Source organism: Juglans microcarpa x Juglans regia, chromosome 1S (assembly GCF_004785595.1).
Source record: "Juglans microcarpa x Juglans regia isolate MS1-56 chromosome 1S, Jm3101_v1.0, whole genome shotgun sequence".
Classification (NCBI taxonomy): domain Eukaryota; kingdom Viridiplantae; phylum Streptophyta; class Magnoliopsida; order Fagales; family Juglandaceae; genus Juglans; species Juglans microcarpa x Juglans regia.
The window spans coordinates 25,924,638-25,945,400 of record NC_054595.1 but is presented as its reverse complement, the minus strand read 5'-3'; the positions used below and the strand labels follow the sequence as shown (position 1 = coordinate 25,945,400).

At 35.4% G+C, this 20,763-nt stretch overlaps 1 protein-coding gene across 4 annotated transcripts; it reads left to right on the top strand.

Annotated features, from left to right (window-relative positions):
- The first annotated feature begins 15,627 nt into the window (after positions 1–15,627).
- LOC121247745 (sulfite exporter TauE/SafE family protein 3-like) lies at positions 15,628–20,704 on the top strand. Of its 4 annotated transcripts, XM_041146170.1 has the most exons (12): positions 15,634–16,355; positions 16,732–16,891; positions 17,553–17,753; positions 17,830–17,894; positions 17,983–18,010; positions 18,110–18,201; positions 18,269–18,355; positions 18,508–18,558; positions 18,752–18,973; positions 19,592–19,685; positions 19,792–19,932; positions 20,086–20,704. In XM_041146170.1, exons 1-12 carry the CDS (start codon positions 16,137–16,139, stop codon positions 20,169–20,171), a joined length of 1,446 nt encoding a protein of 481 aa, XP_041002104.1. In that variant the 5' UTR covers positions 15,634–16,136; the 3' UTR covers positions 20,172–20,704. The 4 variants fall into 4 exon arrangements, with proteins under 4 accessions (XP_041002105.1, XP_041002106.1, XP_041002104.1 ...); XM_041146171.1 differs by lacking the exon at positions 18,508–18,558 and having other exon boundaries at positions 15,628–16,355; XM_041146172.1 differs by lacking the exon at positions 18,269–18,355 and having other exon boundaries at positions 15,629–16,355.
- The last annotated feature ends 59 nt before the right edge of the window (positions 20,705–20,763 follow it).

Genomic DNA, 20,763 nt, shown 5'->3' with positions numbered 1-20,763 from the left:
AGACCAAGGCCGCCCATGGATTTTGGCAAACATATGGTTTTCCACGTTTTTGAGATAAACTTCTTTTTTGAGTGTCTTCAAACTCCCACCAGAACCTTATTAACAAAGTATCATTTTTTTTTGTTGTATCCTTAGGAATAAGCATGGTGGACATGACGCATGAGAGGATAGAGCTTGCAACAAACCTGATCAGGACAGTTTTAGAGGCTTGAGAAAGAATTTTTGTCTTCCAACCTTGGAGTTTGTTTTGAATTTTTTTTATGAGATCTTAGAAGAATTTGTTCTTATCAACACCATTAGAGAGGGGCAATCCCAAGTATTTAGAATTTGGAGGTGAAATTCTAAAATTAAAAAAAAAAAAATGACTGCATTGATGGAGTTAGTGTTGATATTAGCACTGAAGTGAAGATAAGATTTTTTTTTGGTTGATATTCTGACCTGACCAAGAATTATAGGTGTCAAGGCATTTTTCAAAGGCTTGAGGAGTTTGGGTGTTGGCCGATCCAAATAAAAATAAATCATCAACAAAGAGTAAGTGTGAGATGGAAGGGCCTTCTCTTGACAGTTATATGCCCCTAAGACAGCCAAGGTTTTCGTTATGGATAATGAGTCTTGTTAGCACTTCAGAAAGAGAGATAAGGGATCTCTCTGTCTTAATCCTCTCCTAGGTTGGAAGAAACCATAGGGGAGCCATTGATGATGATTAAGCAGGTGGCGGATGAGATGCATTCTTTAATCCAGAGAATCCATTGTTGATTAAACCTAACTTGATGTAGGACATCCAAGAGGAATGATCATTCCATAGAGTCAAAAGCTTTGGCCATATCAATTTTTATAGTCATTGTGCAAAGTCTACTTTTTCTTTTCTTCATAAGGTGGAAAGTCTCTTGGGCCAAAATCGTATTTTCTTGAATGAGCCTACTCAGTAAGAAGGAAAATTGATATGGAGAGATGATATTTGGCAAGATAATTTTAAATCTATTAGCAAGAATTTTTGCTATAATCTTATAGCAAACATTCGAGAGGCTAACAGGTCTAAATTGGTTAACATCATTCGGGTTTTCCACCTTGGGGATCAAAACCAGGTTGGTGTGATTAAGCTCTTTAAGAAGTTTACCATGTATGAAGAAGCTTTTAACAGTAGCCAATAGGTCAAGTTTGATGATTTCCCAAAAAATTTTGTAGAAAAGACCAGTAAAACCATCGGGTCCAAGTGTTTTTGAGGATGAGAGTTTTTTAACAACAAGAGTGATTTCCTCATCAGTGAGAATTTGACAAAGGAAAACATTCTCAGTGTCAGTAACTTTCCTCGGAAATAAATGATCAAGTCCTTCTGAGGGTGCAGGATTAGAAAAAGTGAAGGTATTCTTAAAGTCATCAAGAATTTTTGCAAAAATAATTGATGGATCGAAAGTCCATTGGTTCCTTCCAATTTTGAGACACTCAATATTGTTGCTCCTACGTCTGATCAAGGTAGAAGCATGAAAAAACTTAGTGTTCAAATCCGTAGTTGTGAGCCAAGTCACTCTGAATTTTGACGCCATAAGGATTCTTCCCTTGGGAGAAGTTTATTCATGTTTGCTTGTAGGTCGGATTCCAAAGAGACTGAAGAAGGTACAGATTCTTGACCTTGTATTGATGAGAGAACTTCGGACATATTTTTTATTTGGGTCTGAATATGACCAAAGTTTTTGGTATTCCATTCACGAAGAGCTTTTTTTGTGTGTTTGAGTTTTTTTGAGAGGATGAAGGAGGGGGTGTCAATGAAGTTGGAATTCCAGGCTTTTTTAATAGTCTCAAAAATGGAAGGGTCTCTCAACCAGAATTCTTCGAATTTAAAAGCTTTGGGAAAGTGATTTCTATTAGAGGTTTCCAGAATGATTGGAGCATGGTTAGAAGAGACTAGAGTGAGAGTTGTTATGGAAGCTTGTGGAAACAAATCAAGCCATGACAAATTGGCAATCTCTCTGTCTAGTCTTTCTTTGATAAGATTATGGCCATCTCTATTGTTGGACCAAGTATATTTGGATCCATTAAACCCTATATCAACAAAACAAAACCTATTCATGAATAAAGGGAGTCCTTTTAGCTTAGAGGATTCAAGAAAAAAAAATTATCTCCTAGCTTTTCTGATTAAGAAAGGATAGAGTTGAAATAACCAATTGCTAGAGAGTGGCCCGAAAAAGACTCGGTTGTTAAACTAAAAAGATCCCAAAAGTGTTGCTCTCTACTAAGAGGGGCAGGACAGTATACAAGGTTCAGAAGCCATGGCATGTGGGTGAGATTAGAGTAGACCAACATGGATATCATATTACTAGAAATATTCACAAGTTCTGTATCGAAACCAGGTCGATACATTAGCAAAAGACCTCCTCATTTTCCAGTAGGGAGAGTGCACAAAAAATGAAAAGCCCAACATATTAACAATACAATCAATATCACTAATAGATAATAAAGTTTCAGAAAGAAAAACTACTTCAGGATTAGAGACCCTGATATTTGCCCTAAGGGATCTAATTGCATGAGTTCGGGCAATACTTCGGCAATTTCATGCTAAAAGCCTCATGGATTTTTTTGTGGCAGTGAGGACCCTACCACTCCAGTCATTGGATTAATGGAAAAAAGGTTCATGGTTTGAGTCTGAACTTTATTACCCGAAGCCTTCAATTCTTGCCTCTGGTACGGGGCATATCGGGCAATTGTGAGGTTGTTCCTCTTGTTTCTCGTTTGCAGTCTTTCCTTTTTTGCTTTTTGGAATGGTTTGGAATTTGAAGGACTATCATTGAGGATATGCGGTTCAGCTTCAAGACTACGGCCTTCGATCTCCTTGTAGTCAATGCCAGGTTCTTCCATTGTGATTGTTGAAGAAAGGAAGACTTTTTTGTGCGGGAAATGAGAGATTGGTTTCTCCTCATTGATGTTTTTCCTTTTTCGAATTGTCTCATTTGATGTAGCTGGTGAAGTCGATGGGATTGTGAATGCAAAAGTCATAATTTCCTGTTCTAGGGTTTGAAGGGGATGTCATTCTAGGTGAAATGATGCCAATGTGGAGTTAATTGGGTATGAGAGAATGTTGGAGTTAGGTCAAGTTGAAAAGAGTTAAAAGCAATACAAGCTCTGCCCGAGGGGTTCACAAGAAGGGAAAGATTATGATTGGGCTTGGAGAAGTCAGTGAGGGTTGGGCCTTTGTTGTTTTGTAGTTAGGCAATGATTTGGTTGAGGAAGGAAGGGTTGGTCCTAGGCTTAATTGGAGTTGGGCTTTTTATTTCAATAGGTGGAACTGGCGATGATAGGTTGACTTCATCCGTAAGGGAAAATTTTTTCTTCAAGGGGCAGGATGGACTTCTGATTCTGGCAATTTTGAGATGGGGGCTTGAATTAATGGAGGGCTTACGTCAGATGGCAGATTTGTGGGGAAATTGGGGACCAAATTATTGTCTTCAATGAATGGGACTGACAGACTTGTTTGGTGATGGCATTGCATATTTCCACATGGGTTAGGGAAGTCCACGCATGGACCCATACTTTTTGATTGGAAGGGCTGATCTTCAGGTTGATGAGTAGTGTCGTCTTCTTGGCTAGTCGGAATCTCAACAAAAGTATCAGTGAAAAGCTGTTTTATTCAAAATTCTTTTTTATTACCTCTTTCAGTGCTGATGATAACTGCTTTTCCTTTTCCCAAATACTCTACTGGGATATTTTTCTTTGTTGCTGCCGTAGCTTTAGAACAAACTTGTGTGGGACCTTCATTTGCCTCTTTGATTCTTACTAGGGGTAATGAGGTAGGATTTTGGTATGGCTTTTCAAGGAAGAGTGTTGTCTAGAGTTGTTCTCTTAGTGATTCATCAACCCTTGACATGCCAGTACTCATACGACGTAGTTCTTGAGTTTTAGCCCTCATCCAATGATCGAACCAAGGATCCTCTGTTGAACTAGTATATATTGGACAAGCTTGTTGAAGATGTCCCAGACAGCCACATCCATAACAAAACTCGAATAGTCTTTCATATTTAAAGCTAATTTTCGCAGGCTTCTTGTTGATTCTGGGTAAATTAAAACCTTCAAAGAGTGGTTTTTCAGTATTAATTTCAACCCGAATATGCATGAAAGGCTTTATGCTGTTCTCAGGAAGATATGAGTAATCAATTTCTATCAGCCGTCCCAAGACCTTGCCTATTTAGACTGCATTTTCTTCTGTCATCATTTCCAGGGAAAGTCCACAAATGTGAATCCAAAATGTAGAGAATGAAACACTACAAGAAAAAGTACTTATTGCGGCGATTTTTATTCTGTTGCAAATAAAATCGCCACAATAAGTCACTTTTTGCAACGAATCAAAATTTGTCGTTGCATTTTAACCGCGACTTGTGATTTAAATGGAGTTGGACTCATTTACAACGATTTTTAATTCTATTATGGCTTTTTGTTTTGCCGCAAAAAGAAAAAACATCTTGCAACAGACTAAAATCGTCGTTACTTGGTTTGGGGTGGCAAAACACACGAAATGTTTTATTTTTCCTCCCAAACCAAACTCATCTTCTCTTCCTCTCTCGCACGGTGCTCATCTTCGTATTTCTCTCTCTCTCTCTCTTACTCGTTCTACCCTCTGACTTCAAACCCCAGGGCCTTCACAGTAGACCCTTTCTCTCCACTGTAGATTTCTTGTGGGTTTGGTGTTGCGCGTTTGTGGGAGTTCTTGGAGTTCTAAGTTGCCGATTGGTGGTAAGGCCCTTCTCCTTCACTACTTCTCACGAACACACCCACATTCACTTCGAGTTAATTTTCAATCCCATGAAATTTTTATGAAATGAATTTCATTTGTGCAGTCCGTGGGTTTTGGGGGGATTTTCCTATGTTTTGTGCGATTTTGGGTTGCTACTGAAAATCTCTCACAGCAGTAAGCACCTTCCCATTTCTCCTCTACTCACGCAACACTCACTTTAGTTTTTCACTCACAAATTCATTCATCACAGATTGTAACTGCTCTCCATTTTTAGTGCATTTCTCTTTCTTTTTTTTAATATTGAGAAGATCTTCTAGAAAGGTTTGGGGGTGAGATAAGAATTTTGTATTTTGTTTGAAAGTTTAAAATCTTTATGTTTTAATATTATTATTCTTTTGAGATTTGAAAAAGTTGAATTGTTTGTTATATTTTGTATGGAGATTTGAAAAATGTGTAATGATAAGATGAGATGAAAATTTTGTGTTTTTTCTTGTGCCCCAAACTAGCATTGCTTAGTGTATTTATAATGTATTGTAACAAATTTTTGTATTCAATTAGGCTATGAAAGCCATACACTTTCACTAGTATGTTTTTTTTTAATTTTGTAACAGACTTTTTTTGGCAACTACAATTCGCCGCAAACAACTCAATTTTCACCGCAAATACTCAATTCCAGCGACAATAACTCGCTGGAAATATATTATGCTGACAATAAATTAAAATCGTCAAAAATACTTATTTTTGCGACGATATTAATAGTATTGGTGACAATAAGTAAGCATTGGAAAAAATTTTACCAGCGATCTAATTAAACCGTTGTAATAAATTTATTCATTTGCAGTGATTTATTTAATATTTGCGATGACCAATATTCACTGCAAAGATGTTTTTCCAACGATTTAATGGGCAAACCGAATAGGCATTTGTGGCGTTTGAGTTGATAATTGCGTCGTAAAAAATTGCCGGTAAAGATAACCTTTTAGCAGCGATTTTTGACTTCCGTTGGGGTAGATCAGAAGTGGAAGAATAACACCGGCGAACATGTAGCGATGTGTAAATTGCTGGGAAAAGGTAGATGCGGCGATTTATAGGACTTTTCCCAAAGAAAATAATTGTCGGGAAAAGTCACTTCCCTTGTAGTGAAAGATCAATTTCTTGAATACTAAGATCGGGGGGTCATTCCTTGAGAACCATATGGTAGCCCTTGAAATTCCATGGCCTTTGATGAAATATTCTTTCTTTTCTTTTTTTTTTTTTCTAAACTTGAGGAAAAAGTGAAAAGGAATGTGTTGGTTCCTAAGTCCTCGATATTTAGTCCCGGTACAAGACTCTATACCGTGCGGATGGTGGTATGAAAGATATGTTTATTGAGGGCTTTGGATGAAACCAACTTACCTATGAGAGCATGGTTGGATATCTTTGTTGCACATTCAGAAGCTGGAACCAGGATGATATCCTCCCAAGTCAAAGCTTTTGTTTGCTGGATGAGAAGATCAAGAAGCGGTTGTGACGGGGAAAGCAAAGGAATGATTGGTGGATTACTTGAAGTTGGGAATGGAAGATTTAAGGGTTAGTTAGGTGGGGGTCATAAAGGTACAGACCACTAGAGGAGGTAAGGAACTCATCTTTTCTGAGAGCGGTATTTGTGGCTAGCTAGCTAGCTTATTGTTTGTTTGTGCAATTTACCACATTCTACTAGTACTAGCTTTGCCCCACTGACAGTTGCCTTTTTATATATATATATATATATATATATATATTTTCCGGTTTCTGCATGTCCCATCTCCTCTACTACTGGCCTACTACTGGCCAGTCGACAATAAATGCGGATAACCGTTGATGATCATCAGTTGTATATTCTAAATTAATATCTATGCCCATTTCCTGTTAAAATATAATTGACAATCGATCTGCATGCAGTGGATACTGGACAAAACCCAAGTAGATCTTATAAATTAATGGCCCATGCAAGTTTTTGTAGTAAATGAAAGAAATTAATGCCGTGTAAATTACTCGACCGAGTTTGTGGTTAAGATTACAAATCAAAGTGCATGAATACCGGCCCCCACATTCAACTGCAACATGAATGACCGATGCTTCAAAAAAACAATGACTGCTGATGCTTTGCATGTGCCAAAACGTCTAGATGGCCCCCATCCCATGCATGCATGAAACCTCAATATAATATCAGTTCTTCTAGGTAGAAGCGGGTTGAAACCAACCCGCGTACTAATTATTATTTTAATATATTTATCATACGTTATTTTTATTAAAAAGAAAAAAGAAAACATGATAGAAGAGAAATAAACCAGTGTGAACGGCATTGACGTCGCGAAAATCTGTCCTTAATTGTATCGATCTCTTTAATCCTGATATGCATCAATCCATTTCGTTGCTCAAACAGGTCCATGTCCCCCTTCAATTTCCTAAAAGAAATTATTTATTTATTATTTTTGTTTTGTTTTTTGTTTTTGCAATTTTTTATCATTGTCTTTACTAGTTTCTCTTCTGTTCTAGGCGTGTTTTGGTTCGGGATTTTTCTACATTGTAAACCATGGGATAAGCGAGGAATTCATGAACGAGGTTTTTGCACAGAGCAAAAGGATGTTTGGTCTGCCATTAAGCGATAAAATGAAGCTTTTAAGGAATGAGAAACACAGGGGCTACACGCCTGTTCTTGATGAGATTTTGGACCCTGAATTTTTGTTATCCATTTCCACTTTTGTTTTAATTGTCTTGGTTGTTATTCCTCCATCATTTCTTGCATGCGTGATAATGAAGATGGCGACAATGGATCGAAGAACCAAAACTAAGAAAGGATTTGTCCAATTCAAAATTTGAAACTTCTGGTAATTTCCTTTTTCTTTTTTACTTTCAATCCCGATAGAGAGTTGAGTTTGCACACTAAGGAGAGTTAGAGATGGAAGAGATCGGGGAGGAGATGGTGGAGAGGAGAACAAATCATGCAGGCTAAGCGTCTTAGAGTTACGGAGAAGGAGATAAAAAAACATACCGTTTTCTCCCTTGTCCCATTCTGCCCAAAACGTGATCTCCATCTCAAATTAAAATGCACCATTTAATGGTACAACCACGTCAGTGTTGGGTGCGCAATCGGTGCACCATATCACCTGACATTAGAGTTTTCCATATAATATTACTAGCTAGTTAATAATTGCACCCAATATTAATGTTGTCCCAAGTCAATCAGCTAGCATGCATGTCATGTGCTGGAATCATCTTCAACATCATGTGTTGCTACTCTCTCTCTCTCTCTATATATATATATAAATATACATTCAGAGCCAATTTTAAAAATAGTATAATTTTCTAGTGGTCAGATTAATAATTTCCATCCACGTATAATTCTTACTGATCCAGATCATTAAGGCCTTGTTTGTTTTCAGAAAACAACTCATCTCATCTCACTTCATCATTATAATTTTTCTAAATCTCTATATAAAATAAAATAAACAATTCAATTTTTTTAAATTTAAAAAAAATATATTAAAAAATATATTCTAACAATATTTTATTTAATCTTTTAATTTTAATTTTATCTCATTTTATTTTTAAAAACAAATTAAGTCTGAACGGAATATTCGTACTCGTTCGCTGATATCGATCGATCAAATCTGAGTGGGGACTACGTATAACGTACGTACCATCATGATTTATGTTTTTCAACAAACCTATTTATTGAATCTGGAAAAACTGCCTGCGTACGACAATGATCATCTGATCTGATCTTTTTGTATATAAGTACTAACAATACGCTAAACGGCCAGTGATGGTCAGTCTGACTAGATCTGTATTTTATGTTACCATAGAAGAAAACAAACCTATTTATTTGGTTGGGCACTAGAAGATCAAAGAAAGAAAGAAGGAAGGAAGGAAACGTGAACAAAATATTTATAATATATATTTATATATATATTTATATATATAACGTGAACAAGAAAGAAGGAAGAAAACGTGAAAATGATTATTTTGGCAATAAATAAATCTTGGGTGGGGATCAGTGATGAATTAACTAGCTGAGAGAGATCTAGGGTTTTATAATTAATAAATAAGTCTTGTTCGATTAGCGCGCCGTAATGAAGATGATCTCTTGATTTCACTTTATTACTTACATGATTAATATTATACGCTAATTAAACCAGTGATCAGTCTCATCAGATCTGTATTTTATGAAGGAAAAAAAAAAAAAAAAAACTATTTATTAATTAGCTAGATGGGGCAGCATATATACTAGATAGGGCAGAAATAATGAAAAAAAGCAGACAGAAACGTGGCCATGATGTACGTAGATGAGAAACCGAACACGAACATGCGTGATTCATGCATGCATGGCCTTAGCTAACTTTCCCATTAGTCAGCTTGAACATTTGGTGGTGTCAGAACATCGGGCTGCTAGTACCCACGTTTTTTTTTTAATATAATATCTACATTATTATTGTATGTGGTCCTTGCTAGCTGTCGATCGGTGTCGTGTTCTTAGGGCAGGTTTGGAAGATGGGATGAGATACAAAATTCTCATTTCATCTCATCTCATCATTATACTTTTTTCAAATCTTCATACAAAATATAATAAACAATTCAACTTTTTCAAATCTCAATTCACCTTTTTCAAATCCCAATACAATAATAATATTAAAACATAATATTTTAAACTCTCAAATAAAATACAAAATTCTCATCTCACCCCCCAAACCTGCCCTTAGTGCCTGTCAGATTTCAACCGATACAGATGCGCAATTTATGGTAGAGTAGTCTACCTCAGTTTTGTGATTATTTTTTTTTAAAATTATAATAATATTTTTTTAAAATGTAATTTTTTTAAATATATCAACAAATTTGTACATATAATTCTATAATTCTTAAGTAAAGACGGTAAATAAAATTTCTCTTAATATCATGAGATCCATCTTCTGGTTTAATTAGTATTATCACTAACTATAAAAAAACAAATATTTTTGATATTCTTAATTGTCATCCCTTTGTTGTCTCTTTATATGTCATTTAATGATTAAATGATAAATAATATTTTAATTATTTAATATCATGTTTAAAAATGAGAGAAGGACGATGATAAAAATGGTATATACACTTCTCCTAACTATATATATATATATATATAGAAATATGTATGATCATGTACCGTACGTACGCATTAGTGAGAAACGAACTTCACGTGGTTTAATTGGCAGTTAAATAACCATGCTAAGGCCTCGATTCAATTCAAAATCTAACTAACTCATTTTAATTTGTCTTATTTTATTATTATAATTTTTTTAAATTTTCACATAAAATATAATAAATAACTCAGTATTTTTAAATTCTAAGATAATTTTTTTAAATTTTTATACAAAATATAATAAATAATTTAATTTTTATTCTACTATTTACGAACCACCTCAAATTACTCTCAACTTTTCTATTTCGCATCGGTTTCAAAATTTTGACGTGACATTTTTTAATAAATATTGTATGCTGACGTTAAGCTTGTATCTTCAGACAATGATCAATCACTTCCTAGATTATATGTACGGGGGATCGATCTTAGAAAAGTATTGCATAATTATATATGGGACTCAACACGATGACTTGGAATATGTTACTAGCTAGCTAGGTTCTTGATCTGTTGATCATATGATCAGTAGTACTATTAAGGAATATATGGTGTTGCAATAATTGCCTATATAATCATATCCTAGCTAGTACTACGTACTCATGCGATCATCTTCAAATATATATGTTACTAATTTGGTTCTTAATATATTCTCTGTTTAATAACAAAAAAAGAATGTTAATTATTTGGCAATGATGTGATGAGATCCCAATTAATTAGTGGAAGCCATAAATGAGAAGTGCGCGCTATAAAGTACAAACAGATTTCATAAATTATAAAATAAATTTAACGTATCATATCAATTAATTATATCAATTTATAAATTTATTTCTATAAAATCTCTTTATAACTATAACATTTCTCGAAATAAAATAAAGATGCATGTATATGTACATACAATTAAATCCTACGTGAAGATCATTTGCATATTAGTGCATTCAACAGACTTCTCGGAGTACTCGGCCAATATCCTAAATTCTTTGTTTCGAAAGAGCTAGGGAGAACATGACATAACCACACAAATAATATTTGTCCCGACAGGGTCATGTATTAATAATGCATATATAAGAGCGAGTAGGTTGCTAATTTATAAAGGTAGTTATAAGTCATGTTAAGCCCCGCATTTAATACATATATATCTCATTATACTTAAAAGCGGCTATAAATGTGAACAGTAATGAACAGTTACATAAACAGTAATTCGTGTATTACGCTTTTCACCTTGCATCCCTCACTCCATCCGCGTCTCTCCTCATAGCAAAACTACGGAAAAATCACAGTATAATCACCACAAAAATATCACAAAATAAAAAAATCATCGCACAAATCATCATACAAATCACCAAATCAACACACAGGTTTCACACAAATCACAAATTTCGGCTGGAGCTTGGGAAGGAGGGAGAGTCTGTGAGAGAGTGAGAGAGAATGGGCATGCATGAGGCGTAGATTGGGGCCATGGATGGTTGGGATAGGTCGATGGTGGTCAGATGAGGCTCATGACAGTGGCTGAACACCGTGGGTGGCGGCGCACAGAGGTGGAAGTGGGAGAACTCGTGCGTGAGGGAGGTGGACTTCATGGGGGCAAATGGTAGGGAGATGGAGGCCGAGCTCGCTGGAGGGGGATGGCCGGTGGGAGGGGAGGCTACTGTGAAGGTGGTGGCGCCGGAGGATGGCGCACGACGGCACAGCAACATCAAGCCCATTCGGGCTGCGCACAGCCGAGAGAGAGGAAGAGAGAGCGTGAGAGAGGGAGACCGGTGTGGGGGGACTTGCCGGAGTGAGGTGGTGTCGGTGGAAGGGGCGGTGAGGCTCACCGGCGCACGGCGGCGCTAGGCTAGGCAAAGGAAGAATTGGCTTGGAGAGGGGGCAGCGTACCGCGTATGCGTGAGCTGAGGGAGGAGAGAGAAAGGGGAGGGAAAAGTGAGGGAGAAGAAAGAGGTTATTGGTATTTATCCCAGTCCTTTCGTTTTGGAGTTTTTAAAATAATCTAACAGTAGAAGATTAAAATATTAATTTAAAAATACGTAAACATTAATTTAATTAAAAATACTAAAACAAATTAAGGTAAAATATTATTTAAACTAACACACAAGAAGATTTGGGTTTAATAAAGTGCGGAAAAATATTGTAAAAAAATCAGAAAATAGAATCCAAGAGAGCACAACCGTAATTATAACAAGTCATACAAGGACATAAGCGGGTCAGAAAGTGTCAAACAAAAATAAAATCATATAAATAATTAGAATTTTTAATATAATTTAAATTTCATAATATTTTAAATTAATTAAAATCATTTAAATAAAATGATTTTCTACCATTATAATATTTTTGGAGTTTTCAAAATAAAAGAGACTTACTTTAATGATGAAAAAATGTGAGAACAATATAAAAATAACAGATTATGTATTTTTTTAGTACTCCCTAAGTCATTGAGTTGCATGGTTGAATTCTATAATTCATATATTTTACTAAGAAAACTATTACTAGAATATTTAAAATCTTTTAATTTTCATATTACTCATATTATTGTAACATTTATTTTTGCAATTTTCGTATGAGTTTTTGTGGCTTTACGTATAGACTGCTACTTTGGAGGAATTGATTCAGAATTTTACGATTGGGTTATTTTTCGTTTCCTAACTATAATGTGTTTTTCTCTATTGATACATATTCTTTTGCACTCCAATAAAATTAATTCAGAATTTTCTATTCTCTGACCAAGACCATACTTTGGTTTCACTATTTTTAAATTTCATTTTACCACTTCTCGTTTTTTATTTTCTTCAGTTGGATTGCTTCGATTTATGTAGTAAAGTGCTGTCATCACATAGATTCTTTGCATATTTTTTCACTTGTTACGTGCAAAAACTGAATTCATAAAAGATTTTCTATATACCACTTATTTTACTTATAATTACGTGTTTTTTTTTTTTTTTTTACAACACAAAACATGTTATTTTACAAAACAACTTGTTTTGCATTCAACCGGTGCGAGGCACATTGCCCAACTGCTAATATATATATATATATAAGTACTAGCTACTTATTATTCGATGGAACGACTATAATATTTTATAAATATGATTGATCTAGAAATTAAAGATTCAAAGTTATTAGTCTTTTTTGGAGTGCTTACAATGTAGATGATGATCATGTGGCGCCGAGCACATGCCATGCATGCATCGTTTACAAAGGGATCGATTTAATTTATAACGATTATTGAATTTTGAACAAGTTAAAGAATTCATATATAGATCATCATCATCATGCATGCATGGGTATAGTTTCTTTGACATATAAGCCTATAATATAATTATATACATATATTATTTCTTATTTAATATCTTTAGCTGTTTTTCTGCAGGCGTTTGCATGGTCCTAGCTAGCTAGCTACTTGCAACATTTTGTGACGTACGTACGCTTTCCACGTATATATACACGAAGCAATATATATTGAAGTTGCATCATGTCAGTTGGGACGTCGTGTAGTAGGCCGCCGTGGACATGATCATGATATTACGATAATAATATTCCTATTTTCTGATCATCGAGGATAAGTTATTATTTCATAATTAAATCGGATGTTCTCTGCCTAGCTACTCTTATCCAAATAAAAGTTAATTGTCCAATATATATCATTGGTCGTAAGCATGAGTAGCTAATTTCACGTAGGAATTAATTAAGGGTTAACCTTAATGATCATGAGAACTTAATTTTTTTAAGATTTTGGAGACATTTGTGAATCACAAATGAGAAGTGTTACAACCACGTAAAGAGATTTAATAAAAGTAAACCTATAAATTAACATGATTTTATATGATACGTACGTTAGATCTACTTTATAATAGAAATAGTTTTACAATAAATTTAAAAAATGACGTTCTTTCATGTAATACATCATATTTATTTTACAATAAAATTTTTTTTATAATATTTCAATGTATCATATCAAAACACGTCAATTTATAATTTTTTTTATTATATTTCTTTGTAATTAAATAAAGTATTTCTCATTCTTCCACCGTGTAAGTAGGTCATGGAAAGCGTTTTAGTGATGATGCTTTTGTAAATAAATGAAATTTATGAGTGCTGTACTTAGAGATAATTTCTGATAAAATATCATCTTGATAGTTTTTTTAATTTTTTTTTATTTAGTAATGAATCTATTTCAAAATAAACTTGTTTTTCAATTATTATTTCTAATAAAGTGATTTAATTCCCAATTTTTTTTATTTTATTGTTGTTCTAATCAAGAGTATAAATAAGCATTACGAAAGTTTTAAATCACAAATTCTGCACAAGTACTTTTATAATTAAAAAAAAAAAAGTGAGTATCATTGATTGGCTGAGAGAGGGAGAAAGAGACAGAAAAAACTATGCTTTATCTTTCTTCGCAACTACTTTTATCCATTAAACTTTAAGGCTTGATTTGAATTCACAATCTATCTCAATTTATCTCATTATTATTCATCAATTTTAACTCATAAAAGCCTTGGAACGGCTGCCACGCCTGATTCGACTCACCATTATTAGGCCTTCTTTGTCTTCGCATTACCCTAGTTCCTTAATCCAAATAGCCATAGGAGAAGCTGAGCTAGCTAACCTAAGTCCGTAGCTAAAGTTCTCAAACAAGAGTTCCTACCGATGAAGAAGGAAGGAAACTACTCTTTGGGACATAACGGAAGGTATGCATAGCAGGGAGTTTTTAAGTCCTGTGCTGCGAATGGTTCCTCCGCAAGGTTCGTCCACGGAGGGTGAGTCAGGGCCTAAGATCAGGCCGAAAGGCGTAGTCGATGGACAACAGGTGAATATTCCTGTACTGCCCCTTGTTGGTCCCGAGGGACGGAGGAGGCTAGGGTGGCCCCATTTCGCCTTACCAACCCCAGGGAAACTCCGAATACAGGCCTAGATCGTTTGTACAGACAGACTTTTAGGGTGCTAAGATCCAAAGTCGAGAGGGAAACAGCCCAGATCGTACATTCCAATTTTTAGTTTTTTTTCTTGATTGAATCTATTTATTCATTCAATATTCACTTTATTCATTGAATAAATATTTCATTCACAATTACAAACGAAAGGGAAGGACTTCTATTGGAATCCCTATCTAAATTCACAGTATTAGATATTATATTAATTAGATATATTTTTACTTCATATATAACTAATTAATATCTATTATTTACAACTCATCTTACTATTATTTACAAGTCATCTCAACTCATCTTTAAAATATAATAAATAATACATCTTAACTCATTTCAACTTATCATTACAATTTTTCAAATTCTAATATAAAATATAATAAATAATTTAACTTTTTTAAATTTTAAAATAATAATATTAAAAAATAATATTTTAATAATATTTTATCATCTTAACTTAACTTAATTTATTTTAATATTCAAACGCAACCTAAAACTGAATGAACGGCAAAGAGTCGTGGAGGAAGTAATTAATTGACGTGGCAACTAATTTTCCATTAAAACTTTTAAAGCTGAATAAGCAGCAAAGATTCAAAGAGCAAGTAAAATAGAACTATTTTTTCAAACCGGTGGCGGGGAGGTTTGGAAATAAATATAATAAATAATAGCTTAAAATAATAATAATATTTGATTAAATTCTTGTCAGGAGCTCATCCCGTGCGCTTCGTCCGAGTGCTTTTGTCATGGAGTACTGCAATCATTCTGCATCTTTTGTTAACGTTAACGACCCGTCAAGCAGATTGTTAATAACATTTAAGAGCAAATTGCACCCGTAGACAGGGCTCCAAATCTCTTCTTCCCCTCCGCAGCTACCTTTCACCCAGCCGGGATCTACACTCCACACGATTGAAGGTGGAAAAAGCCAAGCTCGCTCGCTCTCTCTCTTCCTCTCGCTGTCACACGCAGACAGAAGAAAACCTACCAAGGGTAAAGGGATGGCGCACTAGCGTCATCGTTTCCATCCATGCATTAATTATATTTAAGCCCGTACCGAGTCGATATTTATTGGAGCACAAACTTCAACAAGAACCCAATCAAAGCTGAAACTCGATCTTGTTTTGCTCTTCCACCTCTGTTTGGCCTCAAAGACAAGCAGGGTGGCTTTTGGGTGTTTTTTTTTTTTTTTTGTCTTAAATTTTATACTGTTTTCAAAGCATACCAGAACTTCATGACTCATGTAGGAACTGGGTTACGTTAAAATTTGAGTTCTAACTGATATTTGTAGATTTTTGGGTTTCTTCACTTTTTCCTTTTTGAGTCGATAATCTGAAGGAGACGGAGCTCGGAAACGAAATATACGATGGCTAGGTTCAGATCAGAATGGCGGGGTTCGAGGTTGATTGAAATATTTGCGATTAGTTTTCTCATGGCTTCGTTGTTTGTTTCGACAAAAGGAAGCTTGGAGCAAGAAGCTTCAAGTTATAGCGAGAAAGAAGAGGTTGAGTCTGACTATTACGTTATGAAAGTATTGAATTTCTTCTGGCAACCGGGCCGATTGGGTTATACACATGTTTGGCCGGTGAGTCCAACTTTTGTTCTCTTATATCGGTTTTTTGTTTTGAATCACATGTGTTTGGTTATTGATTACATGTTTTTCTTGATTCATTAACATGTGCTTCTTGATTGACTGATTGTCCAAATTCAGTTGATACAGTTTCCTCACCTTTTCGGGGAGCCAAAATAAAAATCTTTAATTGAAAAGTTAAATTTCTTCTTCTGATATGTTTTCTCAAAACATGTGAACAACGAATTGTATGTTCTTTTGGGTGTAACACAATGCTGTACTTACTAAAGTACCTTACTCTTTACTGAAATTATGTAGTTTCTTTTGCCTTGCAATTTGTTGATATTATGCCAATTGATGGTGAAAATGTTGGTGGGATTAATTCTCTCAGGAGATGGAATTTGGCTGGAAAATTGTTGTTGGTACCATAATAGGATTCTTTGGGTCAGCTTTTGGAACTGTGGGAGGAGTTGGTGGGGGTGGCATTTTTGTTCCTATGCTCACCCTTATTATTGGGTTTGATCAGAAATCCTCAACAGCAATTTCAAAATGTAAGTCCTATCCTCGTAGATGTAACTTTTTTCCTCTTTTCGATTATTCCTGTCACTGAAAAGCTATTAAGATTTAAGAAGCCTTGCGTCTATGCAGGGTTTGGATATAGTTGGATATTGAACTAAGACTATCACGAAATAAAATTTGTACCAATTATACCTGTAGCCATGGATCTGAGTTTATCCAAAAATCTATAGTGGAATGTTGGAGTTGCATCAACTTTCAAAATGTCTGCTGCTTTAAATAATAATAGTTAATAACAACAACAACAACAACAATAATAATAAAGTCAAATAAAAGATGCCTACTGCTTGAATAAGTTGAATATCAACGCCTTAAAATTTATCGGGCCTCTTTTGACTAATTGTCTGCATAAATCTCCTGATGCAGGGAATCAATTTATTCTCTATACTTTCTGATTTTGTTTCTCCCAGTTTGTTTTTGAGTAATACTGATTTTTTGAATTTTGAAATGAGACAGTGCGCTATAAGAGCCTTGTGTGTTGGCCGTAGTTCTTACTCTCTTTCTTTTGTGTATTCTATACTCTTATTTGGTCACATCCCACAGAGTTAATATACTCAATCTCGTTTCTAGTTTACTTTTCACCATTCCAAAAGGGACAATGGAGGGCAATTTCCCATGTTTTTTTTGTTTGGTCAGGTATGATCATGGGTGGAGCTGGCGCAACTGTTTTCTACAATTTAAAGCAAAGGCATCCTACACTTGACCTGCCCGTCATTGACTATGACCTTGCACTTCTGTTTCAACCAATGCTGGTGTTGGGGATTAGTATTGGAGTTGCTTTCAATGTGATTTTTGCCGACTGGATGATCACTGTCTTGTTAATCATCACCTTTCTAGGTATCCATTGTTTAAATTGCCATATCTGAATGTTCTTCTTGGACAACTTCCCTTATTGGTTCATGATTATGTGCAGTCACTTCGATTAAGGCATACCTCAAGGGTATTGAAACGTGGAAAAAGGAAACAATAGTTAAAATGGTAACTCAAAACTCTGCTAATATTCTAGGTTGAATTGAAATTCTTTATGCTTCAGCAGTTAACTTCATACTTGTTCCTTGTTTTTCAGGAGGCTGCTAGAGCCTCACAATCAACCGGTGAGTTGGTCTCTTGTTTTCATCTTTGGCACAAATATATATTGGGTTTCTCAAAGGATTCTTTGGTCAGGCTGACAGGCTAGCTTGTTCTTCAATCAGGTAGCGGCATGGAAGAGGTCGAATACAAGCCCCTTCCCGAAGGCCCTGGAACTGGCACTCAATCAGAGACCAAGGAATCTGAAAAGTCAAAGGTAGGAATACATGGTTTACACTTCCTGGACTCATGGTTTTCATGACTGATTTATGTAACCTTCCCAGGTCTCTATTGTTGACAATGTTTACTGGAAGGAAGTTGGAATTCTTTTTGCTGTATGGATTTTTATCCTTGGACTGGAGATTGCTAAGGTTTTTTTAGCTATATGCTTACAGTTCTTTATTAGAGCCAGTACCTTTTTGTTTAGCTATATGCTTACAGTTCTTTATTAGAGCCGGTACTGTTTTGTTTGATTCACGCATCATTGAGCTACATTGATGGGTTTCTCTTGTCTTGGACACAGAATTACACAACTACTTGTTCAGTATTATATTGGGTGCTAAACCTATTGCAGGTACCTTCCACAACTTCAATAAGAACTGAAAAAACTCTTTATTGTTTTTACCATCATTCTATATTCAGTGTTGGGAATGAATACAGTCTTGTGGTTGGGAGTTGGAACCAGGCACACTGATAGCTTGATTATAAGATTCTTGAAATCTGTTCCTAGAGTATCTTAGTGGTTATTTATTTTCCTTGTCATTCAGATCCCTGTGACCTTTGGAGTCTCTGGTTATGAAGCTGTTAACCTGTACAAAGGGCGGAGAGTGATTGCATCAAAGGGAGATGCAGACGCAACTTATAAACTGCACCAGCTTGTTCTTTATTGTATAGGTGGCATTGTAGCTGGTATAGTCGGTGGTTTGCTTGGTCTTGGTGGAGGATTCATTTTGGGTCCACTTTTTCTGGAGCTGGGAATCCCTCCTCAGGTGCATTTGGTGCTTCCGTTCAATTCTCAAAAATATTTATGCTTTTCAAGAATCTTAACATTCATGCTAGGTAGTACGTTTGTATACACGAAATATGATGCCTCCAGAAAACAGGCAATGAAGAAAGCAAAGCATCTTATTTATGAAGAAACTAACTAGGACTTTCTTCAGTGGTTAAATGATAAACATTTTTTTTTTTTTTTTTTTTTTTTTTTTTTTTTTTATGTTGGGGAACCTCTCTAAGGCAGGGCCCTTTAGACCCACCCTTGCAAAGTAAACCTTGGTCTAGTCACCACCTTCGGAAGTTTTCCTACACGGAACTAGTTAAATCGTTGGCTTTTCATTAGGGAGTAGGGCCCCAAAGGATTGTTTGTACGTATGAGGTGTTGAACCTTGGACCTTGAATGAAGTGATACCCTAAGACCAAAGTCTTCACCACTTGGGCCAACCCCTTGGGATTTGGTTAAATGATAAACTTCCAAGCCCCCATCCATCTTTCTGATTCCAGATTTGGGAAAGGACATTGAAAATAACCAAAATTTATTTTCTATGCAATTGATAATATTCTCACTTCAATATGATTTCACAACTTGAGTTTACTGAACCTATATCTTCCAGGTGTCAAGTGCCACAGCCACCTTTGCAATGACATTTTCCTCCTCCATGTCTGTCGTAGAATATTACCTTCTCAAGCGTTTCCCTGTTCCTTATGGTAAGTAGAGTACCACAACACGAAGAAAATTTAGATTGCCAAAGGAGATTACTTCTTTTAATTATTATTTTCAAACACAAGTGTTCATTTTGTCTTGATATTGCAGCTCTCTACTTTGTTGCTATTTCAACAATTGCTGCCATTATAGGGCAATATGTGGTAAGAAAGGTGATCGCTATACTCGGGAGAGCATCTTTGATCATATTCATTCTGGCTACCACAATTTTTGTCAGTGCTATATCACTAGGTATGTGTCATTTTGAAATACATTTACATAAAAAAATGTATGTGCATATACTTATTGCAGCTTTCTTAATTAGAAGAGTGAAATCATGAGTTCATCCATCATAATATTGTTCTAATCATTAAAAATATCAAACACTTTTGTTTTTCAAAACAGGTGGGGTAGGTATAGCAAACGTGATTAAAGATATTCAGGAGAAAGCGTATATGGGATTTGAAGACATCTGCACGTATGATGCATAATCTTGAAAGTTTTTCCTGACTTTCTGAGTCCCCGAGTTTTAGGTGGTACTTAGATTTGAAATTCTTCTCATGGTCAGTAATCACATTGGGACCTAGAGACGAGTAATAAATGGAGCTTGATAACAGAACACCTCGTATTTCAGTTCCATTTTCCTGCTCTGTATTTTACAAGTTTTCAGAATAGTTGGACGGATGGTGCTTTACCGTTTCACACCAGCTGATCTGTTTCTGAAATTTGGTGAACTGCAGATTCATTGAACTTTTTAAATTGTTTACACCCCTGCACCTGGGATCCAGCAACCCTTTCTGTAGGAATTTCTGCTTTTCAAACATAAACTATATTGCTGCGGATTTCTGAAAATCATAACTCCATTATTGGATAGGAGTGTTGTGATCACCTTAATGATAGCTTCTTGATGCTTGTTAGCTTTTTGGAAACTTTTGGCTACAAATGTATGTTTCCTCGGATGTGAGATGATCAGCTTGTGGATACGGTTAATGTCAAAAGAGAATAGCATTTTTAGCTTTGTGAAGGTTATGGATTCTCAACGGCGTCAACGCATACCAAACACTTCAACTGGTGATGGTCATA